The 20,790-nt window shown below is 48.3% G+C and overlaps 1 protein-coding gene across 1 annotated transcript in view; it reads right to left on the bottom strand.

Moving 5' to 3' along the window:
* LOC137305428 (meiosis inhibitor protein 1-like) overlaps positions 1-20,790 on the bottom strand; it is a 195,981-nt gene that overhangs the window by 42,228 nt on the left and 132,963 nt on the right. The window contains exons 23-26 of the mRNA XM_067974254.1: positions 17,741-17,845; positions 7,860-7,970; positions 5,963-6,183; positions 563-714 (exon numbers count right to left, since the gene is read on the bottom strand). Of these exons, the coding sequence (XP_067830355.1) occupies positions 563-714; positions 5,963-6,183; positions 7,860-7,970; positions 17,741-17,845 (589 nt within the window). The remainder of the gene's footprint in view (positions 1-562; positions 715-5,962; positions 6,184-7,859; positions 7,971-17,740; positions 17,846-20,790) is intronic.

Here is a 20,790-nt window from a genome sequence, read left to right as displayed (position 1 = left end):
CGGTGAGTGGTGAACAAAGGCGGCAGTAAAATAAGATCTGACCAGAAAATAGGGAGTTGGGCAGTTATGATGAAGAGAATAGTGAGGAGAAAGGTTGGGAGGGCAGCTTAAAAATAATAGCCTAGAAATTCCATTCTTTCATGGGGTGGATTCAAGTGTAGTGGCAGTGGAGGGGCCAGAAATCGGGGTGCAACCAGCCCCACCCAAACCAATGCATTCATCGGTTGGCCACGTCACCATCACTCATTCACGCATCTGTACTTTCTCCCCTTATAGGAGAAGAGAGCCCAGAATGCACGGGAGAGGGCGAGGACTGGAGGGGGTCCACAACAAATCATTGTCCTTACAGACGTGGAACAGGAGGCGCTGGAGCTCAGCAGAACCCTCGAGTGCCTGTCTTGTCGGGGACGCCGAGACTGGCACCTGACAAATATCTGGTGACAGAACTTTAACAGTCAGCACACACATTATGAGTTGATGTTAACATCTTCAGCACCTCAGTATGCTCATCGCAACATAACACATCTGTGATGATACTTAATATTGCCTTCTGCTCTCTTACAGGGCCTTCAGCAACTGCCGTGATGGCAGGGGGCGATTCTTCAGAGGACCTGCCGGCCTCTGAGGGTGCACCGTCATATCTGAGCAAGCCATCCACCAGCGCAAATATTCACACCTCATTGGGTCCTTATCCTCAGTTAATTGGGTTCGCACCTGGTGAGTTACCACACACGTGAGCACAAGCAGACACTGGTGGCAGGAGCAGCTGTGGAGAGTCCGTGTCAGTGGGAGCACTCCTCTCCAGGCTCTGCTCAGCTGAACACAGATGCTAAACCCTGGGGGCCATCCTTTCAAAAGAGAATGATCGAGGGGCAGCAGCACATTTGGTCATTGAAGCGCTTCCTGCACTGGACCCAAGTGCGGGAGAAGTTGCTGCCGCTGGTGACCTCCTCTGTCACCTCGAGCCAGGCCTTCTTGGTGGCGAGATGCTGGACAATAGCTCTCTACAATAGCGCAGAAGATGGAGTCCAATTCCTGCATGAGTGGAATGGTGGCACAGGGACGTGAGAGCATCTCTGAGATAGTGTCACAAGGACGTGAGCAACTCTCTGAGATACTGTCATGGGTAAGTGTGGGAATGTCTGCGATGGAGAGAAGGCTCGCCTCCAGTGAGCTTCAAGCATGGCTCACAAATGAGTTCCTCTTCAGGCCCTGACAACAGCCGTTCGGACTCACAGTGAACAACATTCTGCCACCTTAAACAGGCAGGCGGATACACTAGCACTGGCCTTACAAGGTTTCACACATATCCTCCAAACTGTTGTCCAGCAGTGTGGCAAGAGTGGTGTGGGCCTGGCCCCAGGGGAGGGATGATGGCGAAAGGGGACATGAAAGTGGGCACTCTCAAAGCCACTCAAAGCACTCCCACATCTCACCCTTTGCCCCCCTCTCAACTAGTACCCGCAATGCTGTCTCCTCTCCAGGTGGCCGAGTCTGCCCCTGCACAGGTGCAGATGGAGCAGTCTTTGGAGGGGCCTTCACGGGCACTAAAACCCAGAAGGCATAGGCCCAAAGCATTTAATCGGTCAGGGCATGAACAAGAGCAACCTGCCACTACCTCTGCTGCAGCTACAGGGGATGCACCACGTAGAAGTAGTCGGAAGGGAAAGGCGAAGGTTTTGTAAGCACAAAGGGTATGCACAAGGATGTTTGACGGTTGGTCATGTTTTTTAATTATATTAGCTTTTTGTTAAACTCACATTAAATATTATTATTGTCACCACTACTGCCACGTCTTGGCCATTCTTGACTGGCTTCTGTAATAGGGTCCTTTCATGAGGTTCACCATGAGCGGCGAAACTTGATGCCACCCAATGGGACACTCTACAGTGGGTATATGTGTAGTTGCAGGCCTGTTTTGTCTAGGGACGGGTGAGGGGGCGCTGCTGGTGTGGGCGCTGCTCTATCCGGTGGTGTGAGGACTGGACTCTTCACACTTTCTGATGATAGGAGAAGCGTTCACATATCAGTGACTCCCTGGTCTTATGAGCAGCCAGGTGAGCCGCTGCTCTGCCCATGGGTTGCTCCTCCTCCTGCTCCTCCTCTGCCTCCTCCTCCTCAATGTGGGTGGCAGATGTGGGTGGGGCCTCCTCAAGCGGCACCCTTCTCTGTTGTGCCATGTTGTGCAGGGCACAACACACGACTATAATGCGTTCCACTCTGGTGCATATTGAAGCGCTCCCCCTATACAATCAAGGCACCTAAATCGCATCTTGAGCAGCCCTATAGCATGCTCAATTGTACACCTGGTGGCGATATGGCTGTCGTCGTATTGATGCTGTTGCTCGGTGATGGTGTTCCTCCGAGGCGTCATGAGCCACGTGTGCAGGGAGTATCCCTTGTCCCCGAGGAGCCAGCCCTTGCGGGTGTTTGCTGCATGGAAGAGGGGCGAGATGTTGGATTCCCGGAGGATGAAGGAATCGTGGCAGCTGCCAGGGAATCTGGCTCACACGTGCAGGAATCTTTTGCGGTGGTCACAAATGAGCTGAGTGTTGATGGAGTGATACCACTTCCTGTTGATGAACAGTCCTGGCTCATGTGGAGGTGCTTGTATTGCTATATGGGTGCAACTGATTGCACCCTACACGCGTGGGTAGCCAGCCACAGAGTGGAATCCCACTGCCCTCTACGTCTGGCTGAGGTCGTTCATGGGGAAGTAGCACGAGGCCCTCGAAACAAGCCGTCGGTGACCTGCCTTATGCACTTTTGTGCAGACGACTGAGAGATCCTGGAATGATCCGGAGGCGAAGAAGTTGAGGGCAGTGGTGACTATGACAGCGACAGGGTGGGAGATGCTGCTAGGCCCAGCTGGGAGCAGCTCGGCATGAAGGAGGCTGCAAATGTCTGCGTCTACCCTGGCGACTGACTCTGAGCCTCCATATGCACTGCTCCTCAGAGAGGTCCAGGAAGCTGGGCCTCGGTCTGTAGACCCTGTGGTGAGGGTAGTGCCTCCGCGACGTTGCTCTCTCTGTTGTTGCCCTCTGTGCTCTTACGCAGGTGCCTGTGGTGCAGCACTGTCTTGTGGCGGAGGTGGACGCTGTGCCTGGCGAGGCTGGTGATTTTGCTCATCCTCGGATGTAGTGGTGAATGCAGCCATGGCGCCCCCTAGCCTGACAATATGAGTTTGAGGGCATCCGCATAATAGTTAAATATGTTTGAACAGCAGAATTTTGAGTGGAAAGTAAGAATTTTCAGTCCAAACACAAAGATCTTGCAGCCAAAACTTTGTCTGAAATAACAGAGTGCCCTGCTGCAATAAGTGACCTTTTAGCATTTGAATCTCCCACTGGCTGCTGGCTGAAACACATCTGTTGCAACATGGAGTGTTTCCCACAGCACGGGAAACACGCTGAGGATCCTTCACAATCGCACCCCTGCCGAAATCAGGAGAAAATTAAGTACCTCAAGTACTTAAAGTAACTGAACAACTATGTAAAGTATCATCCGCCGTCTTTAATTGCAGAGGGACTTCCACATTCAGGAAGAACGCGCGTACCCAGACGTGTCAGTGGGGAACCTGGAAGTCGGAGGGTTGGAGCCGGGCTTCGAACCCGAACGGGATTTCCCTGATTTTCGGAGACCCCCGCCCCCAATGCACCCGCAATTTCCCCGTACAATTGAGCCCCAGATCCGGCAACTACACTGTTGCAGGCAACTGTTTACAGAAAGGATTTCCATTCTAAATATTTATGTAGACAGTTTCAATGTTAAATGTTGATATAAAACATTACTAAACATTTGGACAACAGGACGTTGAACAAGAAGTGCAGACATGCACAAGACTTTTAATATATAGGTGGAATATTTAAATACATTTTTTTAGTTAGTCACTCCAACAATAGATTTTAAAATAAGGTCTAAAGATTTTTTGGAAACTTTTCTACTGTTTTATTGGGCTCGATTTTATCAGGCCTGCGGGTTTCCGGCGGGTTGGGTTTCGGGAGCGTGGTCAACACGCTCGGTGAAATTAGTGGGTTGCCCGCGCGATCGTAGCAGGCAACACACTAATAGGAATCAATTACCTGCTCCTCCGGGGTCCGCGCTGCTGGTTTGCGCGTCGGGCGGGCTGCGCATGCGCAGTACGATCTGTCAGCTGGAGGCGCTCTATTTAAAGGGGCAGTCCTCCACTGACAGATGCTGCAACCAATGGAACTAATTGCAGCATGGAGCATCCCAGGGGGAAGGCTGCTCCCAGTTTAATGATGCCTCACCCCAGGTATCATCAGATGGGGTGAGGAGGAGGGCGAAGACAGAGATCTTGCACCCGGCGGGCGGGAGGAAGCAGCCAGCCTCTGCCACCAAGAAGGCCTGGCTCGAGGTGGCAAAGGGGGTCACCTGCACAAACAACATATCGCACACCTACATACAGTGCAGGAGGCGCTGCAATGACCTCAGTAGGTCAGCCACAGTGAGAACACGAAGTCTTTCCCCTACACTCCATCTGCCACAACACTGCCCCAACCCCACATCTCCTTTGGCACCGCCAACACTACTCTGTCACATCACCCCTCATACCAACTCAAACCCCATCCTCATCTTACCTCCACCTACTCACCTCGCCAGTACTCATCCTGCCACTAACACGCGACCCAATCCTCATACAATCTCATGGCTCTATCCCATACTCACCCTCTCGTGCATCTCCCTCACAGCCAGCCTCACTCAACCTGCCACCACCTGTGCTGCAGCCACAGGGCATGCATCACATATGTGCAGTCGGCAGCGTAAGGCAAATGTTTCGTGAGCATGAAGGGGGTGCACAAGGGTGTCGGAGGGTTTGCCATGGGTGTTACCTATATTGAATTTCAGAGCAATAAACAGCACACATTATATTGGCACCACCATTGCCATGTCTCCGCGAATCCTGACTGTTGTGTCCAATAATGTCCGCTCCTGGGTATCACTATGAGGACCCACCACTGATGCCACCCATCGTGTTACTGCAGAGTAGGTGCAGGTGTATTTGCAGGGCTCTTCCGCGCAGACGACTGAGAGACATCCGAGGTGTAGCCGGCTGCACCCTGAAAGGATGCGGAGGAGAAGTTGTGGAGGGCAGTGGTGACTTTGACAGTGACAGGTAAGCAGTTGGTGCTGGGGCCAGCCAGGAGCTGTCGGCATGAAAGAGCCTGCAGATCTCCATGACTACATGTCGAGCGAATCTGCGCCTCCGTGTGCACTGCTGCTCGGAGAGGTCCGGGGAGCTGCGCCTCGGTCTGTGGACCCTGTGGCGAGGGTAGTGCCCTCTGCGATGCGTCTCTCTCTGCGGTAGCCCTCCCTCCTGCTGTGCAGGTGGGCATGCAACAACACCGTGTTGGGGGGCTCCACGTCTCTGCGGCGGATGGCGTGGACTGCGAGGCTGCTGGGGCTGGTCATGCTGTTCGTCCTCCGAGGGTGTCCACGCACCACCCATCTGGCAGGTGTTGGTCTGAGGGGTTGTGCAGGGTAGGTGGCTGGTTCCTCGGATTGGGGCTGCAGTTTCGTGTCGGTCTGTCCTCTGGCTTGGCGGGGGGCAGGGGTTGCCCTATGTGACGCGGTGGCCTCCTGCGTGGGTGAGGGCTCTCCCCCGTGGGGTGCACCTTGGCACCTGCCACAGGCTGCTGGATGCAACACGCCTGGTTGGAGAGAGACTATTTCCCCCAGTGTGGGAAACACTCTGCGATGCAGGTGAAATCCCACACTTCCTCTTTTGACAGCTGATTCAGCTCATTAACTGACCTCAACAAGCAAGGTAAGTACTCTCAAGTGGAACCCCGCTGGCTTTAATTGCCTGCGGGATTCCCACCAGCGGGGGCCACGCACGCAGCCCCGCACGTCATCGGGGAACCCGGAAGTGGTCGGGATCGCGGCGCGATCCGGTCACGTGACCGCATATCGGGATTTTCGGGGCCCCCCCGCTGGAAACCCGCAGGAAACCCGACCCTAAAATCGAGCCCATTGACTCTGTATTACTAACCTCTGACTTACAGTTGGTCTGGTTTTGGACTAAAGAGCCTATCAATAACCAGACAGAGCAAACCAGGGCATCAGGGAGAGGTTCAAGAGCAGATTGCTCTGACCAGCTCAACTCTAAAATCTTCTCCAGTAACTCCATCAGACAGGAATTGGACAGTAGCATAGACACAACTGCAAAATTAACAATAAGTACATTTTAAATGCTTATAGATATCTATATTTGCATATATATTTCTAAATTTTTTGCAAAATGACTCAAAATAAATAATAAAATGCATTTGATAGCATGATTTATTCTGGAAAAATGAATGCCCAACAACTCTTAGGCATGGATTTTTCTCTGCTATCCTGACCTAAATCGGACTGGATAGTGGTGGAAATGTTGGCAAGGCCTAACATTGTATTCCTGCCCCGACGCCCATCCCAGTTGGCAAGGCTGCCTTCTATCCTTTCCTGATCGCCACACCTAAAGGACATAGGGAGGCATGACTAGCAAACCGCTCAATTTGCCTTCTTGCCGCCATTGATACCAATAACCACAGGGGCCACCAGAAGACGGGTAGCAGTAACACCCAAGGTAGTAGCGGCAAGCCCCCTACATCATTGGTCAGGGGGAAAGGGCCTAGTAATGGCCTTTTCTCCCTCCATAATGACTCCAATCACAATCCACTCTGTGACCTTCAGTGCAAAATGTGATTTTCCCTTTGGGGCTCTTTTTCCCCTTGAAGTTTGGCTAATGCTTCTTCTGGTGTTGCAGCATTACTACTCAACCAAGGGAGGAAGCTGGGTCAGGGTCATGGTGGGTCTGGAGTGGTAGGTGGAAGTCCTGTCCCACCCTCTTGTGGCAGGATTAGAAAAATCCAGCCCTTAATCTTTTTAACACTTTCCAATGTATTTAATTTACTTTCCCTCTCTTTAGGTCATAAGTCATATCCTGATTGAGAGGGCAAGCAGGTATGCAACACGTATGCTGCCATACTGTTCTTGACCCAGTTGTTAGGAGAGGTATAAAAGCAGCTCAGTGTGCCTCACCCGCTCACTTCCTGTGCGCTGTATGAGATCAGCACCAGAGAATTTTTTTCAAGAAAGGTCTCTTACCACTAGCCCATTATTTTTCAAACCACTTTACTCATATCTATATCGTCATTAAACTTAGCATGGAGAGGAAAATATAGGTCACTGCTGGGAAAGAATGCCATAATCTCCATTGAACCCATTCATGCTGACGTTGGTTGAAGAAGAGTGGGAAGATGTTCCATTGTCACCTTGTTGGCTCAAAATTCATCAAAACGTTTACAAATGAATAATTTTATTCAATCTTTAAATGGTCCAATTTAAGGGTAAATATTCTGATTGCATCCTCCAGGCATGGAGCCTCACACATGTTAGAAAATTCCACAGTGCAGCCTGTAACTTTCAGTCCTTTCATTTTGATGGATAAAACATCATGGGCTGGGAAAGGAAGGTGTCCCAATCCAAAAATTTACGCTTTAAAAAAAGAACCCACATTTATATAGCAGCTTCCACATCTTCCACATAGTTGTCGGTAAACCCAGCAGCCAATTTGTCCCACAAAGAGAAATTGAATGGCCAGATTATCTTTAATCTCAATAAAGAATGTACCACACTTCTGGAAGGTAGCGTAACAGGTTGTAAAAGATCATACTCAGTAGGAAACCAAAGAGAGAAGCAAAGAAGGATTGAAGATGGCTAGCGAATCATGAGATGTCACTGATAAGCTGCTTTGCCAAAACTCACAAGTGACTTGATCGCAGCAAGTGGACTTTTCCATTGTTTCCCTGTAACTGAATGTGTGAAAAGCTCCAGATTTTTTTTTGTTTAATTACCTCTGTTTCTATTGTAGGTCGAGGTCTGTTTCAAACTGCAGTAGAAGAAATTAAAAGCAGGTTGTAGGATTTCTGTGCTCAAGGTTTTGCATTTTCCTGCCAAGTTACTCACTTTAAGAATACAAACAAAGCATTAATTTTTAAATGCGGAATTATTTTCTATTTCAACAAGTATTACAGTATGTGCATATTATATAAATACTGAATGTAGCTGAAGGACAACAATGCTAGTGCATTAAAATGTGCTCTTCATTATTATTTTTAAAATCACATTAATTTCTGATTACACAGAACAGCCAAATTTGGAGTTGGAAAATGGTAATACATGACATCAGCATGACTGTAATGATACTAGCATTTATTTTGCACCATATGTCATCACAGCTCATAGTTAATTACTTTTTTAAAATTACTAATTGCACTGACTGTTGTTATGTCAGCAAACGTATCAGCACTTCTGCACTAGCAACAACCCCTCAAACTACAATCAGATGAATGACCAGTTAAATATTTTTTGAATGTTAATGGTTAAAGAAGTCAGGATACCAAAAACTCTGCTGTTATTCAAATAGTGTCATGGCGGGGGTTCAAGTGGCCAAAAAGAGCGTTGTGCTGAGAGTTCTGTTGAGAGCCTAATAAAGGTCACAAGACTGCGCAAGTCAAAGGTAATCGATCCCACTGCTTACCTGCCTCTTGGGGCTATTACCAGGACCTCAACAGAACTCACATCAGCTCTCAGCTCTATGTCCATTTGTGGACCTAGCCCTATCCGCTGACTGCAGAAGCTAGCAGTTCTGACAAGGAAAATCCAGGGCAATTTAGGCAACTAAATAGACTCTTACGTAGGTGGAGATTATTATTTTTATATAATTTTTGCATTATTTTTATATAATGACTAGTTGATTTCCTGTGGCATTTCACATGGGGAGTCAAGGCTAAGTGCAGTCTTCAACTCAAGGAGGGATAGCAGGTGGAAAATAACTGGACCAAGGCTGAGGTAGGACTGTAAAGATAGGGGGCAAAAATAGGTGCAATGGAGAAAGAGGCAGGAAAGGGCAGCCAGTGACATAAATACTTTGGGAGAGAGGGGAAGTGGGGAGGAGATGGTGATCGGGGAGTGCAGGGGGGGGGGGGGAGGTGGGGCAGAGCATGGGGAAAGAGGGTAGGGAGAGGCATAGAGGATGGGGAAAGATTGAGAGAGGGGGAAGAAGACAGGCAGAGAGGTCAGAAGGGAGGAAGAGATGGGATAGGCAAAAATAAAAATGGAACTAAGAAAAATGAATAAAATGAAGACGGGTGATTCAGGAATTTAAGGCAGCCTTACACAGAATGGGGAGAAATAGCACCAAATGCTAATTGGCATTGGGATAAACAGATCAGGAAAGTAAATTTGTGGCTAAAAGATTGGCGTGGGAAGGATGGGTTCCGTTTCATGGAACACTAGCACCAGTACTGGGACAGGAAGGAGCAGTACCGCTGGGGTGTGCTGCCTCTGGAACCAGGGTCCTAGCGGAAAGGATAAATAGGACAGTAGAAAGGACTTTAAACCAATAAAATTGGGGGGGGGGGGGGATGAAAATAATAATAACCTGAAGATAAGAAAAAGAGGGGATCAGAGCAAAGGTCAGAGTACAAAAAGAGATAACGATAATGTAAATACTCTTGGGACAGAAAAAGTTATAAGAAATAATAATAAAATACCTGTTAAAAATAAAACAGGAGTGAAAAATAATAAAAGCATATTAAATTCCCTGTATAGCAGTGTACAGAGCATTAGCAACCAAAAGTGTGATAGGTCGAAAATCTATCCAAACCATTACCCAAATAAGAATTATGTACATGAATTAAACAAATGAGTTAGATGCACAAATTCAGCTTAAAGCGTATGATGTAGTAGCCCTTACAGAGACCTGGCTACAAGCAGGGCATAATTGAGAGCTAAATATTTCAGGCTATAGGATCTTTAGAAAGAAATGGGAAATTGGGAAAGGAGAGGGAGTAGCAATATTGATAAAAGGTACAATTATAGCAGTGGAAAGAAAGGACTTCAGTAAGGGTGAACAGGCAGTAGAAATAGTATGAATAGAACTATGGAACAGTAATGGATGTAAGACTCTGGTGGGAGTTGTCTACAGATCTCCTGTTAGTAGTGATGTAGTGGGGAGATATATAAATACTGGAGATCAGGGAAGCATGTAGCAGAAGCAAAGTGGTTATAACGGGCGATTTTAATTTTCACATGGACTGGGAGAATCGCAATAGCTCAAGTAGTAAAGGCAATGAATTACTAGAATGATTCCGGGGCAGTTTTCTGGAACAATATGTTACGGAACTGACAAGGGATAAGACCATAATAGATTTAGTGATTGGAAACAGAATTAGTTAACAATCTGACTGTAAGGGAATATCTTGTGAATACTGACCATAATGTGATTGAATTTGACATTAGGTTTGAGAGGGAGAAGTCAGAGTCACAACTGAGGTTTTAAATTACACATTCCAGAGAACTTGGGTGAGTAATTTCCTCCCACATCCTGTCGGTGGCATTACAAGAATGTTCTACTGCCATTACCAGTGACACTAAATGGGGGTACGGTAGCATAGTGGTTATGTTACTGGACTAGTAATTCAGAGGCCGAGACTAATAATCCGGAGTCATAAATTCAAATCCTGCCACGGCAGCTGTGGAATTTGAATTCAATTAATTAATTAAATAAAATCTGGAATTAAAATACTAGTATCAGTAATGGTGGCCATTGAAGCTAATGGGTTGTCATAAAAACCCATCTGGTTTACTAATGTCCTTTAGGGAAGGAAACCTGCCGTCCTTACCCAGTCTGGCCTATATGTGACTCTGGACCTACAGCAATGTGGTTGATTCTTAATTGCCCTCTGAAATGGCCTAGTAAGCCACTCAGTTGTAAAATCTCGCTTAAAAAAAAGTCATAATAAGAATAAAACCGGACGGACCACTAGGCACCGGACACGACAAAGGCAAACTAAGCTCAGTCGACCCTGCAAAGTCCTCCTCACGAACATCTGGGGACTTGTGCCAAAATTGGGAGAGCTGTCCTACAGACTGGTCAAGCAACAAGCCTGACATAGCCATGCTCACAGAATCATACCTTTCAGCCAACGTCCCAGACTCTTCCATCACCATCCCTGGGTATGTCCTGCCCACCGGCAGGACAGACCCACCAGAGGTGGCGGTACAATAATATACAGTCAGGAGGGAGTGGCCCTGGGAGGCCTCAACATTGACTCCTGGACCCCATGAAATCTCATGGCATCAGGTCAAACATGGGCAAGAAAACCTCCTGCCCTCCCTCAGCTGATGAATCAGTCCTCCTCCATGTTGAACACCACTTGGAGGAAGCACTGAGGGTATTAAGGGCACAGAATGTACTCTGGGTGGGGGACTTCAATGTCCATCACCAAGAGTGGCTCGGTAGCACCACTACTGACCGAGCTGGCTGAGTCCTGAAGGACATAGCTGCCAGACTGGGCCTGCAGCAGGTGGTGAGCGAACCAACACGAGGGAAAAACTTGCTTGACCTTGTCCTCACCATGATATTGGATACAAGAAAGACAATTATTTTCATAATGGTAAGAGACTAGGAACTGTGGAGGTGGAAAGGATTTGGGTGTCCAGGTACACAAATCACTAAATGCTAGTGCACAGGTACAAAAACTAATCAAAAAGGCTAATAAAATGTTGGCCTTTATCTCAAGGGGCTGGGATACAAAGGGGAGGAAGTTATGCTTCAGTTTTACAGAGCCTCGTCAGGCCCCATCTGGAATACTGCATTTAGTTTTGGGCACCGCGCCTCAGGAAGGATATTTTAGGTTTGGAGGGGGAACAGTGCAGATTCATCAGAATGATACCAGGGCTTAAAGGCTTAAAGGGTATGCTATTGCATATCACATGCTGTGAAATAAAACCTGTAATCACGTCAGTATGAATCATATGGCAAAGAAACACTGCAGTATGAATCATCGAATTCAAGTATCAGGAGCCTGCTACCATTAAATAGCACCACAATCTTAGCAAAAGAATTAATTGACAAATCATTAAATAGCAAATAGAATGTATATTTAGAATCATAGAAATTTATGGCACAGGAGGCCATTCGGCCCATCATGTCTGAGCCAGCCGAAAAAGAGCTATCCAGCCTAATCCCACTTTCCAGCTCTTCGTCCACAGCCTTGTAGGTTACGGCACTTCAAGTTCATATCCAAGTATTTTTGAAATGTGATGAAGGTTTCTGCCTCTACCATCCTTTCAGGCAGTGAGTTCCAGACCCCCACCACCCTCTGGGTGAAAAAAATTCTCCTCAACTCCCCTCTAATCCTTCTACCAATTACTTTAAATCTACTCCCCCTGTTATTGACCTCTCTGCGAAGGGAAATAGGTCTCTCCTATCCACTCTATCTAGGCCCCTCATAATTTTATACACCTCAATTAAATCTCCCCTCAGTCTCCTCTGTTCCAAAGAAAACAACCCCAGCCTATCCAATCTTTTTTTTTATACGTTCATGGGATGTGGGCGTCGTTGGCGAGGCCAGCATTTATCGCCCATCCCTAATTGCCCTCGAGAAGGTGGTGGTGAGCCGCCTTCTTGAACCGCTGCAGTCCGTGTGGTGAAGGTTCTCCCACAGTGCTGTTAGGGAGTTCCAAGATTTTGACCCAGCGACGATGAAGGAACGGAGATATATTTCCAAGTCGGGATGGTGTGTGACTTGGAGGGGAACGTGCAGGTGGTGTTGTTCCCATGTGCCTGCTGCCCTTGTCCTTCTAGGTGGTAGAGGTCGTGGGTTTGGGAAGTGCTGTCGAAGAAGCCTTGGCGACTTGCTGCAGTGCATTCTGTGGATGGTACACACTGCAGCCACAGTGCGCCGGTGGTGAAGGGAGTGAATGTTTAGGGTGGTGGATGGGGTGCCAATCAAGCAGGCTGCTTTGTCCTGGATGGTGTGGAGCTTCTTGAAAGTTGTTGGAGCTGCACTCATCCAGGCAAGTGGAGAGTATTCCATCACACTCCTGACTTGTGCCTTGTAGATGGTGGAAAGGCTTTGGGGAGTCAGGAGGCGAGTCACTCGCCGTAGAATACCCAGCCTCTGACCTGCTCTTGTAGCCACAGTATTTATGTGGCTGGTCCAGTTAAGTTTCTGGTCAATGGTGACCCCCAGGATGTTGATGGTGGTGGATTCAGCGATGGTAATGCCGTTGAATGTCAAGGGGAGGTGGTTAGACTCTCACTTGTTGGAGATAGTCATTGCCTGGCACTTGTCTGGCGCGAATGTTACTTGCCACTTATCAGCCCAAGCCTGGATGTTGTCCAGGTCTTGCTGCATGCGGGCACGGACTGCTTCATTATCTGAGGGGTTGCGAATGCAACTGAACACTGTGCAATCATCAGCGAACATCCCCATTTCTGACCTTATGATGGAGGGAAGGTCATTGATGAAGCAGCTGAAGATTGTTGGGCCTAGGACACTGCCCTGAGGAACTCCTGCAGCAATGTCCTGGGGCTGAGATGATTGGCCTCCAACAACCACGACCATCTTCCTTTGCACTAGGTATGACTCCAGCCACTGGAGAGTTTTCCCCCTGATACCCATTGACTTCAATTTTACTAGGGCTCCTTGGTGCCACATTCGGTCAAATGCTGCCTTGATGTCAAGGGCAGTCACTCTCACCTCACCTCTGGAATTCAGCTCTTTTGTCCATGTTTGGACCAAGGCTGTAATGAGGTCTGGATCCGAGTGGTCCTAGTGGAACCCAAACTGAGCATCGATGAGCAGGTTATTGGTAAGTGCCGCTTGATAGCACTGTCGACGACACCTTCCATCACTTTGCTGATCATTGACAGTAGACTGATGGGGCGGTAATTGGTCGGATTGGATTTGTCCTGCTTTTTGTGGACAGGACATACCTGGGCAATTTTCCACATTGTTGGGTAGATGCCAGTGTTGTAGCTGTACTGGAACAGTTTGGCTAGAGGTGCAGCTAGTTCTGGAGCACAAGTCTTCAGCACTACAGCCGGGATGTTGTCGGAGTCCATAGCCTTTGCTGTATCCAGTGCACTCAGCCGTTTCTTGATATCACGTGCAGTGAATCGAATTAGCTGAAGACTGGCTTCTGTGATGGTGAGGATATCGGGAGGAGGCCGAGATGGATCATCCACTCGGCACTTCTGGCTGAAGATGGTTGCAAACGCTTCAGCCTTGTCTTTTGCACTCACGTGTTGGACTCCGCCATCATTGAGGATGGCGATGTTTACATGTCCACCACCATTCACGACTGGATGTGACAGGACTGCAGAGCTTTGATCTGATCCGTTGGTTGTGGAATCGCTTAGCTCTGTCTATAGCATGTTGCTTCCGCGGTTTAGCATGCATGTAGTCCTGTGTTGTAGCTTCACCAGGTTGGCACCTCATTTTTAGGTATACCTGGAGCTAGCTTTTGGCATGCTTCTCTACACTCCTCATTGAACCAGGGTTGATTCCCTGGCTTGTTGGTAATGGTAGAGTGAGGAATATGCCTGGCTCTAATTTTAAGATTGTGCCCTCTTGTTCCAGATTCCCCCATCAGAGGAAATAGATTCTCTTTATCTACCTCATAGAATCCTTTTATCATTCTAAACACCTCGAATAGATCATCCCTCAATCTTCTAAATTTGAGGGAATACAAGCCAAGTATATGCAACCTGTCCTCATAATTTAAGCCTTTAACCCCCAGTATCATTCTGGTGACTCTGTGCTGCACCACCTCAAAGGCCAGTACATCCTTCCTGAGGTGAGGTGCCCAGCAGAAAGAGAGAAGCTGCAAAAAGAGAAAAACAGGAAAGTGAAGCAGCAGAGAAAGAAGCGGGAACAAGAGGGAGAAAAAAGCAGAAGAAGCAGGAAAGAGCAGGACAAAAGGAAAGAAGTGTAAGAAAGAGAAATGGGAGAGAATCTCAAGGGCTGAGAAAAGTAGGAGCAAGAGAGGAGAGAGGAGAAAGAGCGAAGCAAAACAGGAGAAAGGCAAACAAACTGGAAAAAGGAGAAAGAATGAACCAGAAAAATAAATAAAGTGAACCAAAAAAACAGAAGGGAGGGAGAGAGAAAGAAAGAAGACAGAGATATACAAAGATAAAAGGAAAAGAGGAAAGATAGAAAGATGGGAAGAGGGGAGAAACACATCTAGGTCAATTTTTGGATGGCCGAGCGGGTGCGTTCGTGGCGGGGGGGGCTCCTAAAATTGGGGATTCCCGGAGCGGGTCTAGAACCCGGCTCCAACCTGCCCACTTCCGGGTTCCCCAATGACGCGAATCGGTGTGCGCGCAGCCCCCGCATGCGGGACTCCCACCGTCAATCAAAGCCGGTGGGATCCCACTTAAGATCATTATCTGGGTACTTGAGGTTGTTGACAGACCTCATTAGTTGGAGATTTTAGGAGCATTCGGATTTTGGACTACCCAGAGTGTGTTTCCCAAGCTGGGGGAAACACTCCCTGTTTAAACAGATATGTTGCAGCCAGCAGCCAGTGGCAGCTGCAAAGGTCCATTTAACAGGTGCGGGGTAAACCCTCATTCATTGCAGCAGGGCACTCTGTCGCCTCAGACAAAGTTTTGCCTGCCACACCGTTGTCTCCACACTCCAAATTATTAAATCACACCCTAAACTCTGCTGTCCAAACACATTTACCTACTTTGTGGACCCCTCACACTCACACCATCAGGATGGGGGGTGGGGGGGGGGGTTGCGGGAGTCCATTGCTGCATTCATCACTCCATTGGGGATGAGCAACATCACCAGCCTCGCCAGGCATGCTGTCCACCTCCGCCACGTGGAGCTACACAACACAGTGTTGCGCAACAGGCACCTGCACAAAGTAGTCGTCCAACTATACATACACCCACTGTAGGATGACCCAATGGGTGGCATCAAAGATGTTCATGGAGAACCTCATGAAAGGGCATAATTGCACAAGCCAGTCAAGAATGGCCAAGACGTGGCAGCAGTGGTGACAATATAATATGTAATGTGAGTTGATCAGAAATCAAATATAAGTAAAAACCATGACAAACCCTCAAACACCCTTGTGCATCCCCTTCATGCTCACGACACGTTTGCCTTACATTTCCTAGTACACATACGTGATGAATGCCCTGTGGCTGCAGCACAGTTAGTGGCAGGTGGGGTGAGGCTGACCGTGAAAAAGATGCATGAGAGGGTGAGTAAGAAGCAGAGCCATGAGATTGTATGAGGATCGAGTTGAGTGGTAGTGGTGGGATGAGTACTGGCGAGTTGAGTAGGTGCAGGTAAGATGAGGATGAGCTTTGAGTGGGTGTGAGAAGTGATGTGATAGAGTAGTGTTGGCAGTGCAGAAGGAGATGTGGGGTGGGGGCGGTGATGTGGCAGACAGAGTCTAGGGGAATGAGTAAGTGTACTCACTTTGGCTGACCTACTTAGGTCATTGAAGCGCCTCTTGCACTGTATGCAGGTGCGTGATATGTTGGTGGTGCTGGTGACCTCCTCTGCCACCTCGAGCCGGGCCTTCGTGGTGGCAGAGGCAGGCCACTTCCTCCCGTCCGCTGGGGAGAAGATCTCTGTCCTTCCCCTCCTCCTCACCTCATCCAGTAGAACCTGGAGTGAGGCATCATTAAACCTGGGAGCAGCCTTCCCCCTGGGCTGCTCCATGCTGTAATTTTGGCTCCCTTCTGCAGCATCAGTGAGTGGAGGACTGCCCCTTTAAATAGGGCTCCTCCAGCTGACAGCCTATGTGCGGGTGCGCAGTCCGCCCGCTGCGCAGCTTTCCAGTGCGTAACCCAGAAGCCAAGGTATGTGGCTTCAATTTACTTACGATTGCGTGCGGAATCCACCGATTTTACTGGGCGGTTACCCACGTGCCCAGTCGACCCCCCCCACTGGCAACCCGCCTCCCTCCTAATATCGGGCCCATAGAGAGGGAAAGGAATTGCAAGAGGCAGAAGGGAATGAAGTGAGGGAGAGGGAGACAGATGGAAGGAGAAAGACAGAAAGGAAGGAAGGGAGAGAGACAGACAGAATGGAAAGAGAGATAGACACAGGGAGGGACAAGAAGGCGATGGAAAGGAGAGGAAAGGACATACACAGATGGGAAGCAGCTGAGACGAATAGAAGGGAGGGGAGAGAGGGAGAAGATACACACAGAAGGGAAAAAGGTGAGAAATACAATAGGAAGATATGAGAAAGGCAGGATGGAAGGTGAGAGGTGGAAAATCAGGAAGAGAGACAGAAAGGAACAAAGTGAAAAGTGAAGGAGGTAAGTGAGACACAGAAGGCAAGGAGGGAAGACAGAAAGAAGGGAAGGAGTAGAGAATGAAAATATATTTGTCCCTACATGTAGCCACTCATCTTTGACTGGATACATCGCTTTAAATTTGAGCTGATAGCCACATTTTTCACATCCCCCATTAGGCTATCTTCCAGCAAAAGGTCAGAGCAGTTCCAGGAGTTCAGGACAATTATTCAAATAAACATATGCTGCAAAATTGCACCATCAGCTGAGTGTGATTTGGGCCAGCTTTGTGCATTAGGGTTAGCAATAGATTTTGTCAGTGCTGCAAAATCGGGGTTTTGTGTCTATTTTTTACTTCAGAAATTTCTACACTGCCCCCAACTATCTAGTCCAAATGAGAAAAGGTGGCATTTCTACAATAGTGCCATTAAGGGAGGCAAGGAGGATTTGTCTTTATGGGGTAGATGAGAAGATTATTCACGTTCGACCACAATGTACACCTTCTGGAAGCCAGGTTAACAGCAAGATTGCTACAGCACTAGAAGGAGTTCTCGATCACAAATTAGGAGAGACCTATTAAAAAATTCTTGGCACAGTATAACATTAACAATAATCATACCATGGTAGAGGAGCTTGAAATCAGTACTGCCCATTTCCTCAAGATCTCCAATCTTTATCTGTACTAGTGAAAGGAGATCCAGTACTAAAGGTAGGTTCTTGTTTCCTAATTAACAAAGAACAAAGAGAGATTATAGGAATAAAGGACTAGAATTAGAATATAAATTATAGGATTGTGGTAACTCTCTTAAACTACAATGCAAAAAATACAAAATAAAGGGTACCAGCTAGTGAATACATATGAATAATGTGATTGAGGAATGCATACAATAGTTACAAGGCACAAGGCAAATTGGAGTCCGTGAAAAGATTACGGGCACTAAATTGGGCCGTGTAGCGCCTGTTGTTTCGGTGCTATGTGGAATCTCTGACATCCAAGATGGCGTCTTGGATGCGCGCACACGTTTCCAGCATGACGTGCGCCGGACGTCATCTTGGAATACGAGTTAGCACAGGCGCAGATAACGAACACTCGAGTCGTGTAACATAGGGAGAAAATGGCTTCAATCAGTGTGCAACGCTGATTTAAAGTGATAGACACCATTTTGGGAATTAACGCACAACTCAATGCACAGAATTATCCCCGACCATCCGAACATGTCTTAGAGTGCCTGGAGGACCCCCCACTGGCGCTATTTAAAGGAACCATGCAGGATTTACAGGTTAGTGGGTGGATTATTGCTTCTGGCTGCCAAGACATTTGTAATTGTTTTTGGTGGTCTCCAAGACTTAAATATTAGGATGCGGGGACATAGCATAACATTTAGAGCCAGGACGTGCAGAAGTGAAGTCAGGAAATGCTTCTGCACGCAAAGGGTGGGAGACGTTTGGAACACTCTTCTGCAGATGGCAGTTGATGCAAGCTCACTTATGAATGTTAAATCTGAGGTTCACAGACCAAGGGTATTAAGGGATATGGGGCTACGGCGGGTATATGGAGTTAGGTCACAGGTCCACCATGATCTCATTGAATGGTGGAACAGGCTCGAGGGGCTAAATGCCACGGCCACTTGCTGTCTCCTGATATGCGCCACCTTCTCCTGCAAGAAAGCGGGATGTGTGTCTGGGTGATGTGCCTGTCATGGTTGAATAGCTGCCAGTGTGTGTGACCTGTGAGTTGTGGGTGGGCGGCTTGCAACTGTGGTAATGTGTAAGGGTGAGAGGAAGCATCTGGTTGGAAGAGTTGAGTACTGATGGAAAGAGTGAGTTTGTTGGTATGTGGGTGATGGGGGGGTGCATTGAGTGGTTCTTTTGGTAGGAGATGCCACTTGACAGTTGACCTCACTCACCTTGACCACTCACGTCAAAGCATTGAACTTCTTCCTGCACTGCATCCATGTTCATGATGCTGTACGCCTGGCATTGACTTCATCCCCTGCTGCCTCCCACTGCCTTTTGGATTTTGTTTTTATTCGTTCATGGGATGTGGGCGTCGCTGGCAAGGCCAGCATATATTGCCCTTCCCTAATTGCCCTCCAGAAGGTGGTGGTGAGCAGCCTTCTTGAACCGCTGCAGTCCGTGTGGTGAAGGTTCTCCCACAGTGCTGTTAGGAAGGGAGTTCCAGGATTTTGACCCAGCGACGATGAAGGAACGGCGATATATTTCCAAGTCGGGATGGTGTGTGACTTGGAGGGGAACGTGCAGGAGGTGTTGTTCCCATGTGCCTGCTGCCCTTGTCCTTCTAGGTGGGAGAGGTCGTGGATTTGGGAGGTGCTGTTGAAGAAGCCTTGGCACGTTGCTAGAGTGCATCCTGTGGATGGTACACACTGCAGCCATGGTGCGCCGGTGGTGGAGGGAGTGAATGTTTAGGATGGTGGATGGGGTGCCAATCAAGTGGGCTGCTTTGTCCTGGATGGTGTGCAGCTTCTTGAGTGTTGTTGGAGCTGCACTCATCCAAGCAAGTGGAGAGTATTCCATCACACTCCTGACTTGTGCCTTGTAGATGGTGGAAAGGCTTTGGGGAGTCAGGAGGTGAGACACTCGCTGCAGAATACCCAGCCTCTGACCTGCTCTTGTAGACACAGTATTTTGTGGCTGGTCCAGTTAGGTTTCTGGTCAATGGTGACCCCCAGGATGTTGATGGTGGGGGATTCGGCGATGGTAATGCCGTTGAATGTCAAGGGGAGGTGGTTAGATTTTCTCTTGTTGGAGATAGTCATTGCCTGGCACTTGTCTGGCGCGAATGTTACTTGCCACTTATCAGCCCAAGCCTGGATTTGAGGTGTTGCGAATGGAACTGGACACTGTGCAATTATCAGTAAATATCCCCATTTCTGACCTTATGATGGAGGGAAGGTCATTGATGAAGCAGCTGAAGATGGTTGTGCCGAGGACTCTGCCCTGAGGAACTCCTGCAGCAATGTTCTGGGGTGGGAATGATTGACCTCCAACAACCATTACCATCTTTCTTTGTGTCAGGTATGACTCCAGCCACTGGAGAGTTTTCCCTCTGATTCCCATTGACTTCAATTTTACTAGGGCTCCTTGGTGCCACACTCGGTCAAATGCTGCCTTGATGTCAAGGGCAGTCACACTCACCTCACCTCTGGAATTCAGCTCTTTTGTCCATCTTTGCACCAAGGCTGTAATGAGGTCTGGAGCCGAGTGGTCCCAGCGGAACCCAAACTGAGCATCAGTAAGCAGGTTATTGTTGAGTAAGTGCTGCTTGATAGCACTGTCGATGACACCTTCCATCACTTTGCTAATGAATGAGAGTAGATTGATGGGGCGGTAATTGGCCGGATTGGATTTGTCCTGCTTTTTGTGGACAGGACATACCTGGGCAATTTTCCACATTGTCGGGTAGATGCCAGTGTTGTAGCTGTACTGGAACAGTTTGGCTAGAGGCGTGGCTAGTTCTGGAGCATAAGTCTTCAGTGCTACAGCTGGGATGTTGTAGGGGCCCATAGCCTTTGTTGTATCCAGTGCACTCAGCCGTTTCTTGATATCACGTGGAGTGAATCGAATTGGCTGAAGGCTGGCTTCTGTGACGGTGGGGATATCGGGAGGAGGCCAAGATCATCTACTCGGCACTTCTGGCTGAAGATGGTT

The sequence above is a fragment of the Heptranchias perlo genome, chromosome 40 (genome assembly GCF_035084215.1).
Source record: "Heptranchias perlo isolate sHepPer1 chromosome 40, sHepPer1.hap1, whole genome shotgun sequence".
Taxonomy (NCBI): Eukaryota; Metazoa; Chordata; class Chondrichthyes; order Hexanchiformes; family Hexanchidae; genus Heptranchias; species Heptranchias perlo.
This window is presented reverse-complemented; position numbering and strand designations above follow the sequence as displayed.